This window comes from Daucus carota, chromosome 7, assembly GCF_001625215.2.
Source record: "Daucus carota subsp. sativus chromosome 7, DH1 v3.0, whole genome shotgun sequence".
NCBI classification, from domain to species: Eukaryota; Viridiplantae; Streptophyta; class Magnoliopsida; order Apiales; family Apiaceae; genus Daucus; species Daucus carota.
The window spans coordinates 14194213-14212285 of NC_030387.2; the positions used below are offsets into that span (position 1 = coordinate 14194213).

An 18073-nucleotide genomic window follows, 5' to 3' on the forward strand; every position below is an offset into this window, starting at 1 on the left:
CCTATAAAGTATAGTTTCATAACATTTTATAAAATATTTTATTTTTTGAATAAAAGTTTTAAACATTCTAATTTTTATTGAGAGTAAAAGTTTTAAAAAATATATAATGAAACTATAGTTTAAATGAGTGTCGAAAAACGTGCCAAAAAGATAATGTGAAGAAATGAGTGGGGACAGAGGGAGTAGCTAATTTAAACAAAACAAGGATCTCGTATATCATCATGTACATGTACGTCGTGAAAAACCAAACCAAACAAACCCGGTATATCCCGTTTAGAGCATGGTCTGGGGAGGGTAAAATGTACGTAGACTATCCCCCTACTCGTTTAGAGTAAGGAGGATGTTTCCGTGAGACCCCCGGCTTAGTGCAAGACAAAGTTTTGTGTTAAATATAAGTAGATAGTATCTTGATCCATGATTTCTAACACATGGGACTCACCTCTATCAGCCATGAAATGATCTGAGCCGTTGCGTCAAAGCATAACGTCAAAACACCCGAAACCTCTTCGCCGCTAATTCATCAATCAATAAATGATCTGAAACTTGTCCTAATTAAAAGCATAACATCAGAATACTCAAAACCCTGTAAGCCACTAGACCGAGTCTCAACTATTCTAATACGCCGTCGCCAATCATTCTTATTTAATGTCATATCTCCCGTGAGATTTAGGGCTCCCAAGTCTAAACTCAATTGATCAGACCACGTTCGACGGGGCCGACCTCTCTTTCTCTTGCCCTGAACCGATATGCATTCAACCCTTCGAACCGGAACTGAGTTAAATTTACGCCGAACATGTTCATACCAACGTAAACGCCCCTCCCTTATTTTCTTAGAGATAGACTCAACATCTAAAAAGCGTCAAAAAATAACATCGGTATATGTATGTTGTGAATAACATTTAAATTTAATTTAATTATATGCCCTCTTTATTTTTTTATTACATGATTTTCAATTTTTGTCACATATTTTTAGACTTTTTATTTTGACTATATTATAAATATAATTATTTCAAATATTAATACAGAAATATATTAAATAATAATAACTTTTATCGTGTAACCAAACAGTTAAACAATTCAGGATTTTTTTTCCTTTATCTACGTTTCGCTTCTAGATTCAATTCCCTTTTTTTGAAGCGAACGAAACGACACCTTAGTACATCGGAAGTACTAAATTTTGAACAATGTCATGTTTCAAATATTTAAAAATTGTTAACTGAACATCTTGAAATTATAATTAACTAAAAATTTTGATAAAATATTACGAATTTGATTAATCTTTAAAGTACATACGAAATTAGAAAATTGGTTAAATTGCCTCTTAAATATTTTAGTCCAACAAAGCACATCGATAAATTATAAAATATAAAGTAAACAGTGGAGCCTATCGATATTAAAAAGTCAATTGGAGCACAAAATCAATAATGCTAGCAGATCAGACCAGCCCTTTTCAACATGGATTCATCCGTGTCAATTTGAGCCCAACTTTCGTCACATAGGTCATTCAGAACCAAGGCCTGACCATATCAAAATATCATTTTTGAGTTTTTATGTCTCCACCTCATTGCTTTCTCATCACTCAAAATAATGATTCTTTCATTTTTCGCACATTTTGTTATAGAATATTGGTTTCTTTCATAATTATGGATAGATAAGTATTATTTCACTATATTATTGTTATTGTTCTGCGCTATCTCTGGTATTTAACTATTTATAAATAAACGACCATGATTCATAAAAAGGTCGAAGAAGTGCAATGAAACCTAAGTAAGGTTCAATATCGAGATTAAGTAATCGCCTATCACTTCTGTATCATAGGGGTTCCAGGAAGGATTAGAAACTGTATAGAAAAGGTACATCGGGCTCCAGGAAGGATTAAAAACTGTATAAATAAGGTACATGAGGTTTGTCGGGATCATATCTCGATTGCAAACGAGGTTAAGCTGTAGGCGGTTTGCACCATCTATAAGTTTGAGGTTCTAGTGGCGGCTGCTTGAACATGAAATAGTTCCTATGTTCTAGGAGTGATAAAAAAGTCTACTTCAAAAGATAAATAATTGCATCCACTCAGAGGATAAACACTGAGGGAAGCTCTTAAACATGATCTTGATTGCATTAAACAGCTACAAGCTAGCATTTGGATGATGATAAACAACAAAAAAACCTAGTTGATCTACTAAATCTTGCCCATGACTCATGAGAAGTACATTGGACTAGATTTAACAGGGGATATGTATGCTATTTGTCGGGATTGATTCTTAGGGTATTGATCCTTTCATTTTTCGCACATTTTGTTATATAATATTGGTTTCTTTTATAATAATGGGTGGATAAGTATTATTTCACCTAATTCTTATTATGGATTCATCCGGTATGTACAGTACACCTAAATGTACGTGTTTATTGACTTTAGTATTCATAAGCGTATGACCATTGAAATATGGTTATACATGTATTTGGTCATTATAATTTGAAATAGAAATTAAATTAGAATTTCAAATACAAACAAGGAATTTATAATATATCTTCTTCCTTGATTGATTTTGAACCTCAACCAAATCTCAAATAAAAGGATTAGCATTCGCTTGATGCCTACCTACTTAAGCCGTTAATCATAACACACAAGATAAAAAGAAAATCATACATCATTGAATTTTCGGAAAAAATAATATATCTCATACCAGCTAACATGAAACTATAAAAATGTTAAAACAATTTATACAATTTTGTCCATTATGAACAAACAATATTAAGAAAGAGATTTAAAATCTATTAGAAGTAGGTCACTGATTCACATCATAATATTATTCATATTAACAACAATTATAATTTAACAAAATATGTATAATCAAATACAATATAACATTACTGACTTGAAAAAAATCCATATTTAACTGAATATTAGGTTGCTAAAAATAGGGGTGTTCATCAAACCGCCCACACCGCATAAACCGCCCGCACCGCTCCGCACCACACCGCAAAATGTGGTTTTTCTTTTTCGTGGTGCGGTTGCGGGTTGAAATTTTAACAAACCGCGTGGTGCGGTGCGGGTTGCGGTTTGACATTATACAAACGCGGTTCAAACCGCATCGCACCGCTATTTTCTAATATATAAAAATATATCACATATAATTACAAATATTTATATTATATCGATAGATTATTTATTATGATGTTATCTCCTATGTGCATATAGATATGTTCAAATTACTCAACTCAATTTTAATAACTTTACATTACAAATTAAGGTAAGTTTGAAGACAACAAATTAAATATTATAATTATATTTGTTTTCTATAAAATAACTTTTTAGTGTTGAAATCTTTTCATCTTCATCATTATCATATTCATAGTTTAGTTTATACTCCTTTTGATGAGTATTTTAACTCTAAATTTGTGTGTGTGTGTATTATAAAAATTATATATATATATATACTTTAAAATTATATTTATATTATCATTCAGAAGTATAATTTTTTTTGATGTATGAACCACACAAACCGCATGAACCGCACCACACCGCACCGCAATTTTGTGGTGTGGTTTACGCGGTTTTTATATAACGCGGTGCGGTTGCGGTTTACGAATTTTTCCAAACCGCATACGCGGGTTGGTTCGCGGTTTTAGGAAAAAACCGCACCGCCCGCACCGCGAACACCCCTAGCTAAAAATGTAAATAGTTGAATTGTCGTAAAATTTCATTTCATTATAAAACTTAACGGAGTGAATAAATTTACCAACATATATAATATTAAATGAAATAATTGTCTAGTGGTAAGTTTTTGAAAAATATTCAGTAACAAAAAAAAAATCTATTTTCTTTTATTCGATTTTAATACTACTCCGCGCGTCCTCTGGATTTTTTAGGAGATAAAGGGTTCCACACACATTTTAAAACTTTTATATAGTATAGTTACATAAAGTTTTAAAAAAAACCTTTTTTTTTAATAAAATTATAATATTTAAATTTTATAAAAGGAGAAATTTTAAATATAAATTATGAAATATAAAAATCTTAAAATACATATTAAATATAGAGGAAAAATTTCCTGATGTCACAAAACACATAAGTAATGTCCAAAATAACAAAGTTCAAAAAATTAGTCTCAAATATCATTTATTAACGCTAGATAATTTAGTGTTTATAATTCTGGAAGAAAACGATAAATCGTGTAATATTTTGCTCTTTTAATCCCGCTACTCAAAATAGCGTTCTGTTTTTTTAATCTCAATAAAACGTTACATCGTATAATGTTAAATGCTACATGAAATAGCGCCAACAAACACTCGATGCAGTGTTTTCGGTTATTATCAAAAATAATCCATAATATAACGTTAATAAATGATATTATAATATTTTTAATATTATGATATTTGTGTCTTTAAAATTTCAAATTGGGGTTAAATATCAAAGTGGTCACTGAAGTGGAGGTCGTATATCAGTTTGCTCACTAAGCCTCATTTTAAGCATTAAAGTCATAATAAATATCAACTAAATACCTTCAAATTGCAGTTCAAGGAGTAAAAATATTATTTATAGAGTATAACACATTATTTTGATACCTATCACAACCAAGTAAAAGGTTATGAATTCTACTATTTATGATAATATATTTAGATTTTATTTACTATTTATTTTTTATTATATTAATACACTTTTTTGTTTTAATTAAAAATTAATACTAAATAAAATTGATAAAATCTAAATATATTGTCATAAATGCTAGAAGTCATAACCTTTTAATTGGTTATGATATTATTCAAAAATAATGTGTCAGAGTCTATAAATAATATTTTTATGAACTGAAATTTGAAGGTACTTTATCAATACTTATTATGACCGATAAAATTAGTGAGCAAAATGATATATCATACCACTTTGATATTTAACCCTATCGAGTCGCGATACATGAGCCCAAACTAGGGCTGTCAAAAATATCCGAAAGATCCGATATCCGTCCGAAAAATCCGTTATCGTATCCGGGAAAAAGCGGATATAATCCGTATTCGGAATAAAACGGATATTATCCGCATTCGAATCCGGGGTTTGCAGATACGGATACGGATATAGGCGTATCCATATCCGAAAATATTCGTATCCGAAATTATTATTATATGTATATAATAATACTTATATAATTTTATTATTTACTTATATTTTTTATTTTATCATATAAATTTTGAAAAAAAATTAATATTTAAAATAAAAAAGAAACATTAAGTATTTTGCAAATGAAGAAAATGGAACTATCTTCATTAAGCTTTTTTTTTTAAAAATTATTGTAGATAGTGTTGTTTTGTGATTTTAAGTTGTTAAAATTAATATTTTGTTCGAAATATTTGGCCTGAATGCGTATGACCCAATTGCTGTTGAACGGTTCAAAATATGTTTTTTTTAATTAATCTCAGAATGTATATTTGATTTTTGGTGATGTTTGAAAAAACGGATACGAATATTATCCGTATCCGGATAATATCCGGCCAGATACGGATACGGATCTTTTTATTCTAAAATTTGCGTATTCGTATCCGGATCCGATTTTGAGTAGGCGGATACGGATATGGGCAAATCCATTTATCCGTTTGACACCCCTGGCCCAAACAACCGTAAGAACTGAGATTAAACGGACTGGGGTTATTATATATCAGGAGCATACAGCTTTAAAAATAAAAACATATAAAAAGTAGAAAGCAGAGAGGGATTGTGAGCAAACAAGTGATTAGGGTTCTTCATTTTCATCATTCTGGTAAGATTTCTACGCCCACAAACACAAAGGGAGTTCTTACGTATACGAATTATAGTTCAATTCCTGTTCAATTTTGTGGCGTAGTTGTGAATTTTGTCTTTTTATTCATATTATTAAGTATATATTTTTTTATATTGAATTCTGTTTTATATGCACATATATAATTTCCCTGTGCTGTACTGTGTTGTGCGATCAGAGTCTACTGATAATGTGTGTTTTCGGATAAATTGTATTCATTTGTTCCCTGAAATGTCACTAATTCTTTGTATTGTTTGATAAAGAATAACAAGTAGCTTTAGCTTCTAGGCTGCTCGCGTGTTATGATTTTACTAATTGAATTCTGCTAAGAACTATTATGACGTATAAAATCAGGTGATTCCGTGGATTAATAATCAGTCAAGTGTTTTGGACTAAACTGGATAACCCCCGTTTAATGTTTAGGAGTATTTAGGAGTACAAAGCATGTAAATGAGAGCTAGGAGGATGGTGTAAAAATGGAAATTTTACCTGTTTCAGTGATGGTTAGCATCGCCTGATGATTTGCTTAGAGTATAATCAAACTAGAACTGTTGGCTTTATTAGTGTTTATCTGCTTAGTATCATTTGCAACCAATAGTATTCCCGTAAGGCCGTAATGTTAGCTTACAAGAGTAAATATGTTTTCAACCTTTGCTAAAGACCTTCAAATATATCTTTTGTCAAGTCACTGCCAGGCTGTCCAAGTAAATGAAGCAATGGGATAACTCAGGGAGGGCTCTTTTGAAAGTAACTTTGAAAAGGTGCCTTTAAGTCTGGATTGATTGGGTGGCAATTTGAGTGGTTCGAATATGCTATGTATCTAAATTCAAGTTTGTTAGTTTTTAACAGTCTTAAGGTGCACTTCTGTCAAGACATACGTTACCTAGGCATTCTACTGTGAGGGAAGGTTAGGACAATAGAGTAACTTCAGAATGGCTAGCAAATGTATTGGTGTTGTGTTTTCAAGAACGTAGTATATTTCAGTTGTCTAAGTGTTATCCTGGTAAGCTATTTTAAGAAGGAATGGGTCCATGAAGCTGTTGGACTACTCATTTGTATATTTTAATAAGAACAAATTTGAATCTAAATTTTTAAAGAAGAAGAGAGAGTACTGCTACCCTGGTTGCTCATATATCTCTCAGCCATAGCTAATCAATATTGTGCTTCTTTCTTCTTCTGATATGATCGTAATAAGTGGGGTGTTTTTCCTATTTTTGATATAATATTCTTGTTTCTTTCTTTAGCTTTCATTCGAAGTTCTATCCATCTCTATGAATCTTTTGACTTCTCTTTTAGAATTTCTTTGTACTAAGTAAAATCCTTGGAAATTTAGAATCTATGGTGATTCATTACTATATTATGTCTGATTTATTTTGAGTTTGGTTACATGAGATCGTGAAAGACCCAAAAAGGTTCCTGACTAGGTTGATTAGTGTATCCTGAACATTTTGAATTTGGGTTAGTCGTCATACTTTCGTAGATGCTTATATGTGCTGTTTTGGTCCCTACGAATATTTGAATGGAGAAGCCTTTATCTATTGTAGTTGGGACTTGGTTTGATTTCAGTACAGTATTTGTTTATGGAAAATTTGCATTTGGAGAGTAGTCTTAGAAGCTTATATGTACTGGAGTGGCGCCTATGATATCTGGCAAAAGGCCTGCATCCAAGTGTAATTACAATATTAGGTATTACGTTTGTTGCACATGTTCCTTGATGTGCAAACACCTATGTATATGTTCTCAATTTTTTATTTTATTTCTTTTAATGTTTTTTTTTGCTTTATAATATAGAACACGAACTGCTTGCTCTTGGTCGGCAAATCTGGATTTGGCTTTTTTCAATTTAATGATCTATTGTTTCTTCTAATGTATTTACGAAAAGTCCTTTTTCCGTGTGCAGTTATTTTCCTCCTGATACCCTCCCTCTCTTTGTGATATGATTCCATCATAGTTTAGATTATTATTGTCCTTAAAGATGATCCCGTTTATTATTGATAGATATGGGAATCGTGGATGCATCAAACTCGAAAGTGAAAGCAGAACCAATATATCTGGACCTCAAAGGTGATGAGGTGGTGGATATCGGGCAACGCGTTGAAAGTATGTTCACAAAGGTTGATAAGGTCTGTTAAATAAAATTAACATTGGATCACCCATTATACGTTGTTATTGAATTAGTAACTAAATGAATATATAATTTGAAGAAAGTTCTATGGAGACTATATTTTTTTGGAGGTTTTAGAGACTTAATCACAACCATCCATTTCTTACACATCCAAGGGCTGCAGATATTTGTCCTGCACATTCGTTTTCTCTCCCTATCCTGTCCTGCACTTCTAAATCGGTGGACAACAAGCAGTACTTCTAAATCCTGCATAACATAAAGTAATAATTCCATAATATTGGTGTTCAATCACCGAAATCCTAACAAATAAAAATAATAATTACATACAAAACAAAGATGTAGTTGGACATTGCTATGATTGGCACTGAACTCATTGTCATTGTCCTGCAACGAATTGAATTTGTTGTAAAACGAAATAAAACTTATATATATCACAAATATGTGGGACAAATTATTAATATTACATTACTAGAAATGCAGGACAAGAATAGTGTAAATTGTAATGATAGTTTTGAATTAAAACTAAAACAAGAAATACAGGACAAGAATATTAATAATACATTATTAGCAATGCAGGACAAGAATAGTGTAAATTATTAATATTACATTACTAAAAATGCAGGATAAGAAATGCAGGACAAAGAATATTTAATCGTGTCCATTTATTGCCAGATTATTTTAACGGTAGATCTTGTAGTCTCTAAGGACTCCAAAGTTTTTGGTCTCCGTTGAGCCCAACTCAATATAATTTTGTATAGAGAGGTATCAGCATTTTGGTGCATCTGTTTAAGGGAAGTTATTCAATTGACAACCAGCTCATGCCATCATGCAAACGATCTGGCTAAAAATTATGCACAGTTTTTATAAAATATAATAACAATATATTGCCATGCACCATACACTCTAAACTGTCCTCAACCTGTGTTAAAATCCACTATTAAATAAATTAAATAAGTTATGCTGAAACTTATTATCAACTTTAGTTATAATTCCAGATTATCAATCAATACATCTAAAAGTCAAGTATCAACCTCTTTGCCGGACCATTAGAGTGGATCTTGTTTTTGGACTTAACAAACTTGAAAGCACCGTTGAAGTATATTTTACTTTAATTTGTTTTCAGTTTTTCATTTATTGTACTTCAAGGATAATTCGGATTTGTGATTATTAAATTTTGTATTGTAATACCTCATATGTGTATGGTTTTGAAGTAGTGTTCTGGATAATTTCCTGCTGCATGTATAGCCTATTGCATCTGAAATCTGAAATGAATTGAGATATCCACAATTTAAAAAAATAAAAATTGATTGCCTAATATTTATTTCTTGATTCTTCATGTGAATTAGTTGCTGCACGTATATGTTCTCTCTTAAATATCAGAGACTAATGGTATATTTGATAGATGTAAGTTGTAACATACACAATCCTTTGGCCAAACTGTCCCATCTTATTTGTTGCAGCTTGAACAAACACTGAATAAGGTTGAGCAGTTTTACTCAACACACAGTAAAAAGCAGTTAGCTACTTCCAAAGGTAGCTCCATTCTAGCTAGCTACAGAAGGAGACAACAGCATGCAACACATAGAGAGTCAATTGCCGCAAAGAGAATGCAAGAGCTTATACGCCAGTTCGGAACGATAATTAGACAGGCAAGTACTTCTTGACAAAGTGTGTTCTCTGAGAACTTTACCTTGGCAACTTGTTCATACAGTGTATTCTATTTTCAAAAAGCTTTTCAATATTTAGACTTGGAAGTGCAATAATAAGTTTATGGATTCAAATCCTCATTCTGACCTCCTCCCACACTAAAAAAACTCAATAAATCATCCGAAAAATAAGAGCGGTTGAGGATTTGTGTGTAGTCTGATGGGCAAGTCTCCTTCCCACTCCCACTCGCGACCACATTTTTTTCGTTCAAATCCTCACTTTCCTCTCTCCATGTACTTCAATTTAATGCGTTAAAAAATCTGTATCATACAAGGAAAAAAGGTCAGATTCATCTTTACTTTCTATATTGATGTTTAATAAAGCCAACAATGTGGGTGTATACATCTTTGGGTAAAGTTTTTCAAGCAAGACTTATTTGAAGTGCTCTAATTGCATGGAACTACAGTGCGAATGCCGTTCAAAAGATACAATGCTACAAGTTGCTTCCTTAACTCTAGGTATAGCTTTTGTCATCAGTTTGGTGGTCAAGCATAATAGTCTGGACTATGATGACCACAAAAACTTTTGGTTTGAATAGTCACTCACTATATATTGAAATGATGAAAGCAGCAACTATGAAGTTGCATAAAAAAATATGCCACTAATATAGAAGAGTTGCAAATAAATAGAGCATATGAAAAGTAGACTTTTACATCATAAATTTAATACAGCTGAGATGTAAAACAATTAATAATATACTTGCAATATACATTAATGAACAAAATTATTGATGTCCTTTTTCTGTATCAATTATTAATATGATTTTACTTTTATATACTAGCATAATATACATATTTACACACACACACACACACTGTTACACAAGAATTGGATCAAATAGACATTCGAAATATGAATCACTATCTTTGTATTAATTACTGGTACAAGTTCTTTTAATTTACTACCAAGATAATCCGTAAAAATTATAAACTTTCTATTGTTTGATTCTAACTGAAGTGCAGTATATTTGTATCGCAAGTTGAATCAACTTATATGAGTGAAAGATGTTATCTCATACTTTAGATTAAAGGGAGCATATATGATTAAATACAATTCTGGGCTCTGCCATAAAACAGTTTTCTTGATGTCGTAATGGATGGTAGAAAAAAAATGTACGACAGCGAGTTGATCGGTTAATTCAAATTAGATAAGAAATGGGAGTTAGCACGCGATTTTTTGGGTACCCTTCAACCGAATCCAATTCGATTGTTTTAGTTATTCAATGAGTGAATTTTCAAGCTCAACCTGCCCGTGAATCTTTAAAAAGTCTTTTATTTGTCTAGCATTATAGACCAGCCCATTTATATTATCTTTGGGGCTCGAACCCGAACTCTTATGATTCATTTTTTCTGTCTCTTTGGATTTTCTTATTTCCTATTTTCATCATTGCGACGTGTGTCTAGCCTCTTCTTTTCATTTTCTATATCTTTTCGTATAAAAATTTCGTAGATTCTTATGTCTGGGATTTACATATACAACATAAACCTCTCTAAAGAGGGATTTTCTTATTATTCAAGTTCTATTTTAGTGTTTCAATTCAAAAAAAAAGTTGATCAAACTTTCAACTACATCAAACGATTTCTAGATTTTCAAGGCGTTATGGCATTAAGATTTCCAAGTTTTAGCTACGGCTTAGCTCAGGACCCGCTACTCGTCGTATTTGGTTTGGCATTGGTACTGCACATGACTTGAATATAGGACATTTTCAGCAGCAGTAACTTTTTATTTTAATATTTACAAAACTTTGCGTATATGGTGCATATCTCTTGAATCGTGATGCATGAATGTTTTATAAGTTTGTATTCAATGTTCTATATCATTGAGTTTATTATAGAATTATACATAAACAATTATGCCTTGGTGTTTTCAAAATATAATATAAGCACTATCTGAATATGTGTTTTTAATAATTTCAGGATTCCTTATGTTTTGATTATAACAAATTAAATTAGATATATTTGTGAGTGCTAAGTATTGATTCCTAGACTTCTTCATAATAGTAAATAAATATGAGCTTATATATTGTAATCGCTAGGAATCAGACCCAAAAATATCCTCTTATAGCAGTACTAAAATAGTGTTATTTGATATAGCATTAGGAATCAACCCTGGTATCTTCGTCCTTGAATTTATTTACACTTCAATTTTTTTTCATATATGCCGAACTCAAAGATCAAACTGAGTACTAGTGAGATTCATCTATAGCAAAAAAGGAGTAGGGTTATCTGACATACCCAGGTTTACTTGTCAGATTACTCAACACAAGTGGGCAGGGCCTTTTATGCAACCTGTGGATGTTGTTGGTCTTGGTTTGCATGACTACTATGAGGTACGGTTATTCACTTATGTTATAGTTGCTAACAATATAAAGTGCTTTTCAATGCCAGTATAAAAAGAACTGTACATCTCAACTTTTTTCCATTTTTCTTTCGAATTTAGTTATTTCAAAAAAAAATCTTCGTTATTGCTTTCAATTTTCTTTCAACGTTAGTGCTTTAGACAAAGATTCATTATGTTAGGTGATTGAAAAGCCGATGGACTTCAGTACAATCAAAAACAAAATGGAGTCCAAGGATGGCGGTGGATATAAAAGCGTACGAGAGATATACGCAGATGTGAGATTAATTTTTAAGAATGCGATGATATATAATGATGAAAGGAATGATGTTCACGTTATGGCCAAAACTTTGCTGGGTAAAGTTGATGAGAAATGGCTGCAACTTTTGCCAAAAGTTGATGAAGAGGTAAACCTCTGCTCCTAGAGGATTTTGTTTCTGGATCTGTCCTCTTGGAGTATTCTACATCTATAACTAGTTATTAATGTTTTATTCTCTTTCAGATGGTACAAGGTGTGTTAAAATTTCATGTTTTCTCAATTTCTCCTTGTCGTGTAATTTCTACGTAGTTATTAACATTGTAATTGTCACTTGCAGGAGAAAATTCAAAGAGAGGAAGAAGCAGAAGCTGAGATAGATATGCAGCTAGCACAGAATGCAACTCATGCAAAAATAGTGAAGGATTTAAACATTGAGGTAACTTTTCGAACCAAAATATTTATGTTTTTGGAATTGCTAAGTTCTAGAAAAGTATCTAAAAGATATGTATATATGATTTTTTTTCTAATCCAGATTGAAGAGTTTGATAGGAATTTGGAAGAACTAAGAAATCAGGTGCTTCAGAAATGCAGGTTTATACCTTCCTTTGCTAAATTCATTTTGTTAATCTTTGATGATATCTGTGTAAAATAGGAATTGATTGGCAACTTGCATGACACCGTGTTCAGACTAAATCAGCCAGTAGGAACAGAGCCTATAATATTATCCACTATTTCCTCTACTTATTTGGGAATTTGAGGGGGATGTCGTCTGTGAAACCCTTTATACAAATTATCATGCAACCAACTTGGCACCCATAAACTGCTACGTCTCATTTTGACATTTTGAAAATTTTATTATTCGCGAGGAGCTGAGAGCAAATACCAAGTACTCTCCAAATTTGGACAGTGTACTCTATATCTGCTATGTGGTACTAAACCCACATCTTATATACAAATTAAACACATACTAAGGATGTTTTAAAATATACAGATATACTACATACATTTTCTTGTGATTTGTATAATAAAGGATAATATATCATGTAGATGTAGATTATACGTGTACTGGACGAATTTGGGGTGCTCCTGATAATATTCTTTCCTGCCTTGGATGTGAGGCTGAGGTTATTTTAACACCATAAGAATTAAGATAACTGTTTCACGCCATAATAAAATTTCATCACCTCCCATGTGGAGTGGAGCCGGATAAATAATTGTTAAAAGCATGAGGCTGAGCAAGGCATGAACAGAGCTATGTTCCTTCTGTTAGGATACAGATATAACGAGAGTATGCAGTAATAGTACAAATAGTAGTATCGGTAGTAATAAGGGTATCAAGGTCTTCTTAGGATGGTTAGTTAATTTGGTGTCTATAAATAATGTTTGAGTCTGTACTTTCAGTTTATTCTTATGAAAAGGAATGTTTTACACCAATCTCTCTCTCTACTGTTTCTAACTCAAATTCTCTGTTCTGTGCTATTTCTCTTTCAAATTTTCAAAGCTCTGATTCAGTCTCTATTTCTGCGAATCCATAGTGATTCTTTTTCTATTTCCTGTGTTCTATCAATTAAACAAACAATACAAAACACCTGTGCCAATAAAAAAAAAGAAAGAAAACACCAAAAACATATGAAAACCTAGTGCAGGAACTCACGGATTCCTGACACCTTACTGAACTGAGAAGCACATTTCCAAAATGCTCCATATCAGCATGTATACATACACAAACTGTTAATTTCATAATTATATGTCAGTTATAAAATTATCGCAAGTGAAAAACTAACCATTATTTTTGGCTGTAAGGACAAGGTAGCACGTTTTTGATGATACACTTTTGTAATTATAGCCCTCATCGCTAAAATAATCAAGTAATTACTTCACCAAGTCCAGTAATGTGGTTACTTACACCAAGTCCAGCAATTTGATATGTCCCGTAATTACCTTCACATCATCATTATACCCAACAGAGAGACGAAAAGGACAGCATAATACAATGTTAAGCAGAAGAGTAATGCAAGACAGGGGCCTCAGTCCTCTCTTATTTGGCCTTGCGCTTCTCAAGTTAAGGCAGGTCGGCCATGCAAAATTTTAAGATGGTATGTGTGCCTAGTTTAAGTCTTGGCTGTCCTTTACAACATGTGCCGGAACCCTCTATTTACCTGGAATTCTGGTGTGGGAGTTATTAATGGGTATGTGTCCAAGTGTCGGATCCTGATATTATATAAGTATTATTAGAATTTCTGATATGGATTGGACACGGATGCAGGGACAGGGAATAAACATTTAAACATAACGCAAGCAAAATTGTGTACAATTTTTTTCATCTTTTTTACATTTTAATAATAGAGTCTACTGCCTAGAAAGCATCTGCACTTTGTTATATATGTCAAATATCATAGGCCATTGCTAAATATAATAAGGTATCATAAAATCAAGTCTTCCATGGGCTCAAAAGGCCTTGTATTTTTACTTGAACTAGATTGGTGCAAGTTTAAGTGTATGGTTTCAGTATAAAGGATCTGCCTTAGTTCTCATACCCACACCCACCCACGTCATCATGTCGTATGAGGATAAAATCAGAGTCTGGGTAATGAAAGCCCCATTTAAGCCCTTTCTGCTGTAATTTCCATATCCACTGCCTTTCTGCAGCAGTGGTTTGTGCTTGTTAGATGAAGTAGTATTATAGGAAGCATTTTACTTGCTTTCTCTTTTGCATTGTACAAAGTTCTTTATTGTTAAGTAAGCCCCATGATTTGGATTTGACTACATATTTATTCCCATTGAGGAACACAAAAGTCAAAATCTTAGTAGGATGATTTGGGTATTATGAAGATGACTATAGTTTATCCAGTTGAAAAAAAATGTATAATATTGATTCAAATTTAGCATATTGGCTCTAACAAAACTGAATGAAAACAACTTATACAGGAAAATGTCAACTGAGGAGAAAAAAAAACTGAGTGCAGCTCTCACAAGTTTGTCTCCCGAAGATCTTGACAAGGCACTTCTAATTGTTTCCCATGATAACCCAAGCTTTCATGCAACTAGTCAAGAGGTGGACCTTGACATTGATGCCCTGGTAAATATTTGTTTGATTCAATATATGATGTTAGAAAATTATTTTTAAATGTATATAGCTGTGTGTCTGATAGTGTGATTTATGCAGAGTGAATCCACATTATGGAAATTAAAGTTTTTTGTGAAGAGTGCTATGCAGTTTCCACGTAAAAGCTCAGCAAGCATGGGTGGCAACAACCAACAAAACAACAGTAACAAACGGAAGATTTGTGATGCCCTTGCCATGTCTACTCAGAAAAGGAGCAAAAAGTGAACACTTGGTCTATGATAGTAGTATATATTCTGGTTTACAAGATGTAGTGATTTGTTTTTTAAGTTGTTACAATTCCATGAGATTGGATCTGAATTAGTAGTGAAGTATGGATTCAGTCCGATCTTTTCCATTAGTGAAGTATGGATTCAGTCCGATCTTTTTCATTACCATCCAACAAGTATTATACTTCAAAAAGGACAGTCTTTAGACGAGATTACAAGTCATGAATGTCTACCATTTCACCTCTCATCTTGAAAGTGTCGTATGCTGTAGATGCTTTGTAGACATCCAACTTAAGTGGTGTATTTCTGTTGATTGGTGATATTGGGGTGTATTAGTTGCTTGTGTTATATAGGTCTGTGTAAATTTATGATATATCCTCATAGTTCATGGATGCCAAATATATGGTCTGCAAATAGGTTTATACCATAGCTGATTTTGGGGAAGAAGATAATATCTTCATATTTGATTATTTTCCCTGGGAAATGCTAAGATATACACCTTTCACAATTGTTCATAAATCGATTATTCGTGTGATATAGCTTTCGGTCTTTCGCAATTGTTCATAAATGTTCGGGTGTAGGGTTGATCGGATCAACTACAATATTTACTTTTCCAAAGATTGTAGTGATCATTAGGTTGGATGCAGGTCATTGCTTCTGCAGCCATTGCAGCTTTGTAGCAGCTGCTAGCTTGATTAAATAGAGGGCACAACTGACGTGTCTTCCTCCCCCGATTAAAAAATTAAATTTATCATTTTTGGCGGTTATTATATTTAACTTTAAATGTATGTCTTTAGGCTAAAACTTGGGAGTGCTTAATTTAAAGTTCTTTTTATGATCAAGTACAAAACACATTATCCTTTCCTTTATTACGAGTACAAATTACCGAGAAGACTCCTTGACCAAAAAAAGCCAAGAGCGGTATTCACTATTCACCGGCCACAAAAAATAGTTGTAGGTTATAGCTAAACAATCCACCATCGTAAAAAATTAATTATGTCACTTTTACAGATTTATCAGCCAAGAGCAAAAGAGACTTTCATAATCTTTTTAATTTCTACAAGAATATGACGATTTTAAGTTTGAACACTGATTTCATTGGTTAAATGATAGATGTCCATGATTTATTATCAGTCCAGTTCTTTTGTAAGGTACTTCGTGGTCCTTTCCATAGGTTGTTTGACCACATATACAATATTAGTATTTTTTTTTTAGAAAAAAATTAGGTAAAAATATTAATATTATATTTATATTCAGAACAAGAAAAAGATAAAAACATAAATTTTTGTTATATGATCAAAGTACCTAAACTTAGGCGTAAATAGTCAAATGAACTACAAACAAATGGTCAAATGAACTATGAACAGGTATACTGCTACAAGAAATTGCCCAAGATCCTAACCCAAGCATCACATATTCACATATAACACTGTGCATAACTAGAACACATCATGCTTGGTTGCATTTATGTAACTATGAAGTTGAGGAAACGGTTTCCGGAGGAGGGGCTATGGGTAAAGATTTACACGAGGTGTCGACATATAGACAGTCAGTTCCATAAAAGGCTGTGGAGTAGGCCATGGAGCTAATGGAGGATTTGGTAAGGCCGGTAGCATTCGAGATATAGAAAATGGTAGGTGGTGCTGTGGAGCTAGAGATGGCCCCTCACAAGAGTGTAGCCAAAGCCTTTGCATACAGGAATAGAAAACAATAAATAAAAAGCATAGAATTACATTATTACAAATTTAACAAAATTCATATGTTACTATCCCTTGTAAGTTCAAATATTCTGATCTGAATACCTCTAAATGTACTACACAGACATTCGTTTATGATAGGCAAACTTGGTGTGAAAATGCACTGAAGACTGTCTGTTCAAACTTCACATACAATTCAGTTTAACATGACAGATAAAGATCTAGCCAAGAAACTGATACGTAAATGCAAAACACATTCCACACGCTAGGGACCAAGCTCTAAATCAAAAATTATAGTGCAAGCACTATATGCAAACATGAGGAAGAATATGCCATAAAAGCCTGTAACTGGCGGATCTTTGATCAAAGAAAACACCTTATATTCATAATTTAAGAAGCATGCCTCCTAGGACTTCAAAATAATGGAACAGTTCAAGATGAATATTAAAAATAAGTTCAAGCCCAGAATCTGACAATTAACATAGGAGTTGGTGTTATAAATAAGTAATACAACTGAAGCAGCAAACATGCTTAATGATTCAAAATCTAAACCAACACACTGTTATTACTATAACAACTTCCAAAGAAAATAGGGTCAGTTAATAATTACCATTCAAGATCTTTAACCTAATAGTTAGTGTAGTTGGTGTTCGAGAGAAACTGTCCTGTACTGAGTTCTGTTTTGCTCCAACTAACTACTTCCGTATGTAGAACTCAAGCTTTCCCAGACAGAATAGTTAGTACCTAAATTCTTTATTCTTTATATCCATCATTAACTAGAGATTACTGAGAATCAGCTATAAGAATATGATAAAAAAATGTTAATATCCGTTGCTTAAAAAACTAGAGA

At 32.5% G+C, this 18073-nt stretch overlaps 1 protein-coding gene across 5 annotated transcripts; it reads left to right on the plus strand.

Annotated features, from left to right (window-relative positions):
• The first annotated feature begins 5609 nt into the window (after positions 1-5609).
• Positions 5610-15694, plus strand: LOC108193252 (transcription factor GTE1). 5 transcript variants are annotated; one of them, XM_017359832.2, is made up of 9 exons: positions 5610-5747; positions 7764-7888; positions 9351-9539; positions 11849-11926; positions 12117-12341; positions 12531-12629; positions 12726-12784; positions 15122-15272; positions 15360-15694. In XM_017359832.2, exons 2-9 carry the CDS (start codon positions 7766-7768, stop codon positions 15522-15524), a joined length of 1089 nt encoding a protein of 362 aa, XP_017215321.1. In that variant the 5' UTR covers positions 5610-5747; positions 7764-7765; the 3' UTR covers positions 15525-15694. The 5 variants fall into 5 exon arrangements, with proteins under 5 accessions (XP_017215321.1, XP_017215322.1, XP_063937769.1 ...); XM_017359833.2 differs by having other exon boundaries at positions 7764-7879; XM_064081697.1 differs by lacking the exon at positions 5610-5747 and adding an exon at positions 6471-6526.
• The last annotated feature ends 2379 nt before the right edge of the window (positions 15695-18073 follow it).

Excerpts from the sequence above, each read along its gene's own strand:
- LOC108193252 (XM_017359832.2), top strand. The coding sequence starts at position 7,766 with ATGGGAATCGTGGATGCATCAAACTCGAAAGTGAAAGCAGAACCAATA. Across the intron at positions 9,540-11,848 it reads TCGGAACGATAATTAGACAG|ATTACTCAACACAAGTGGGC; the intron begins GCAAGTACTTCT and ends TTTACTTGTCAG. Across the intron at positions 15,273-15,359 it reads ACCTTGACATTGATGCCCTG|AGTGAATCCACATTATGGAA; the intron begins GTAAATATTTGT and ends TGATTTATGCAG.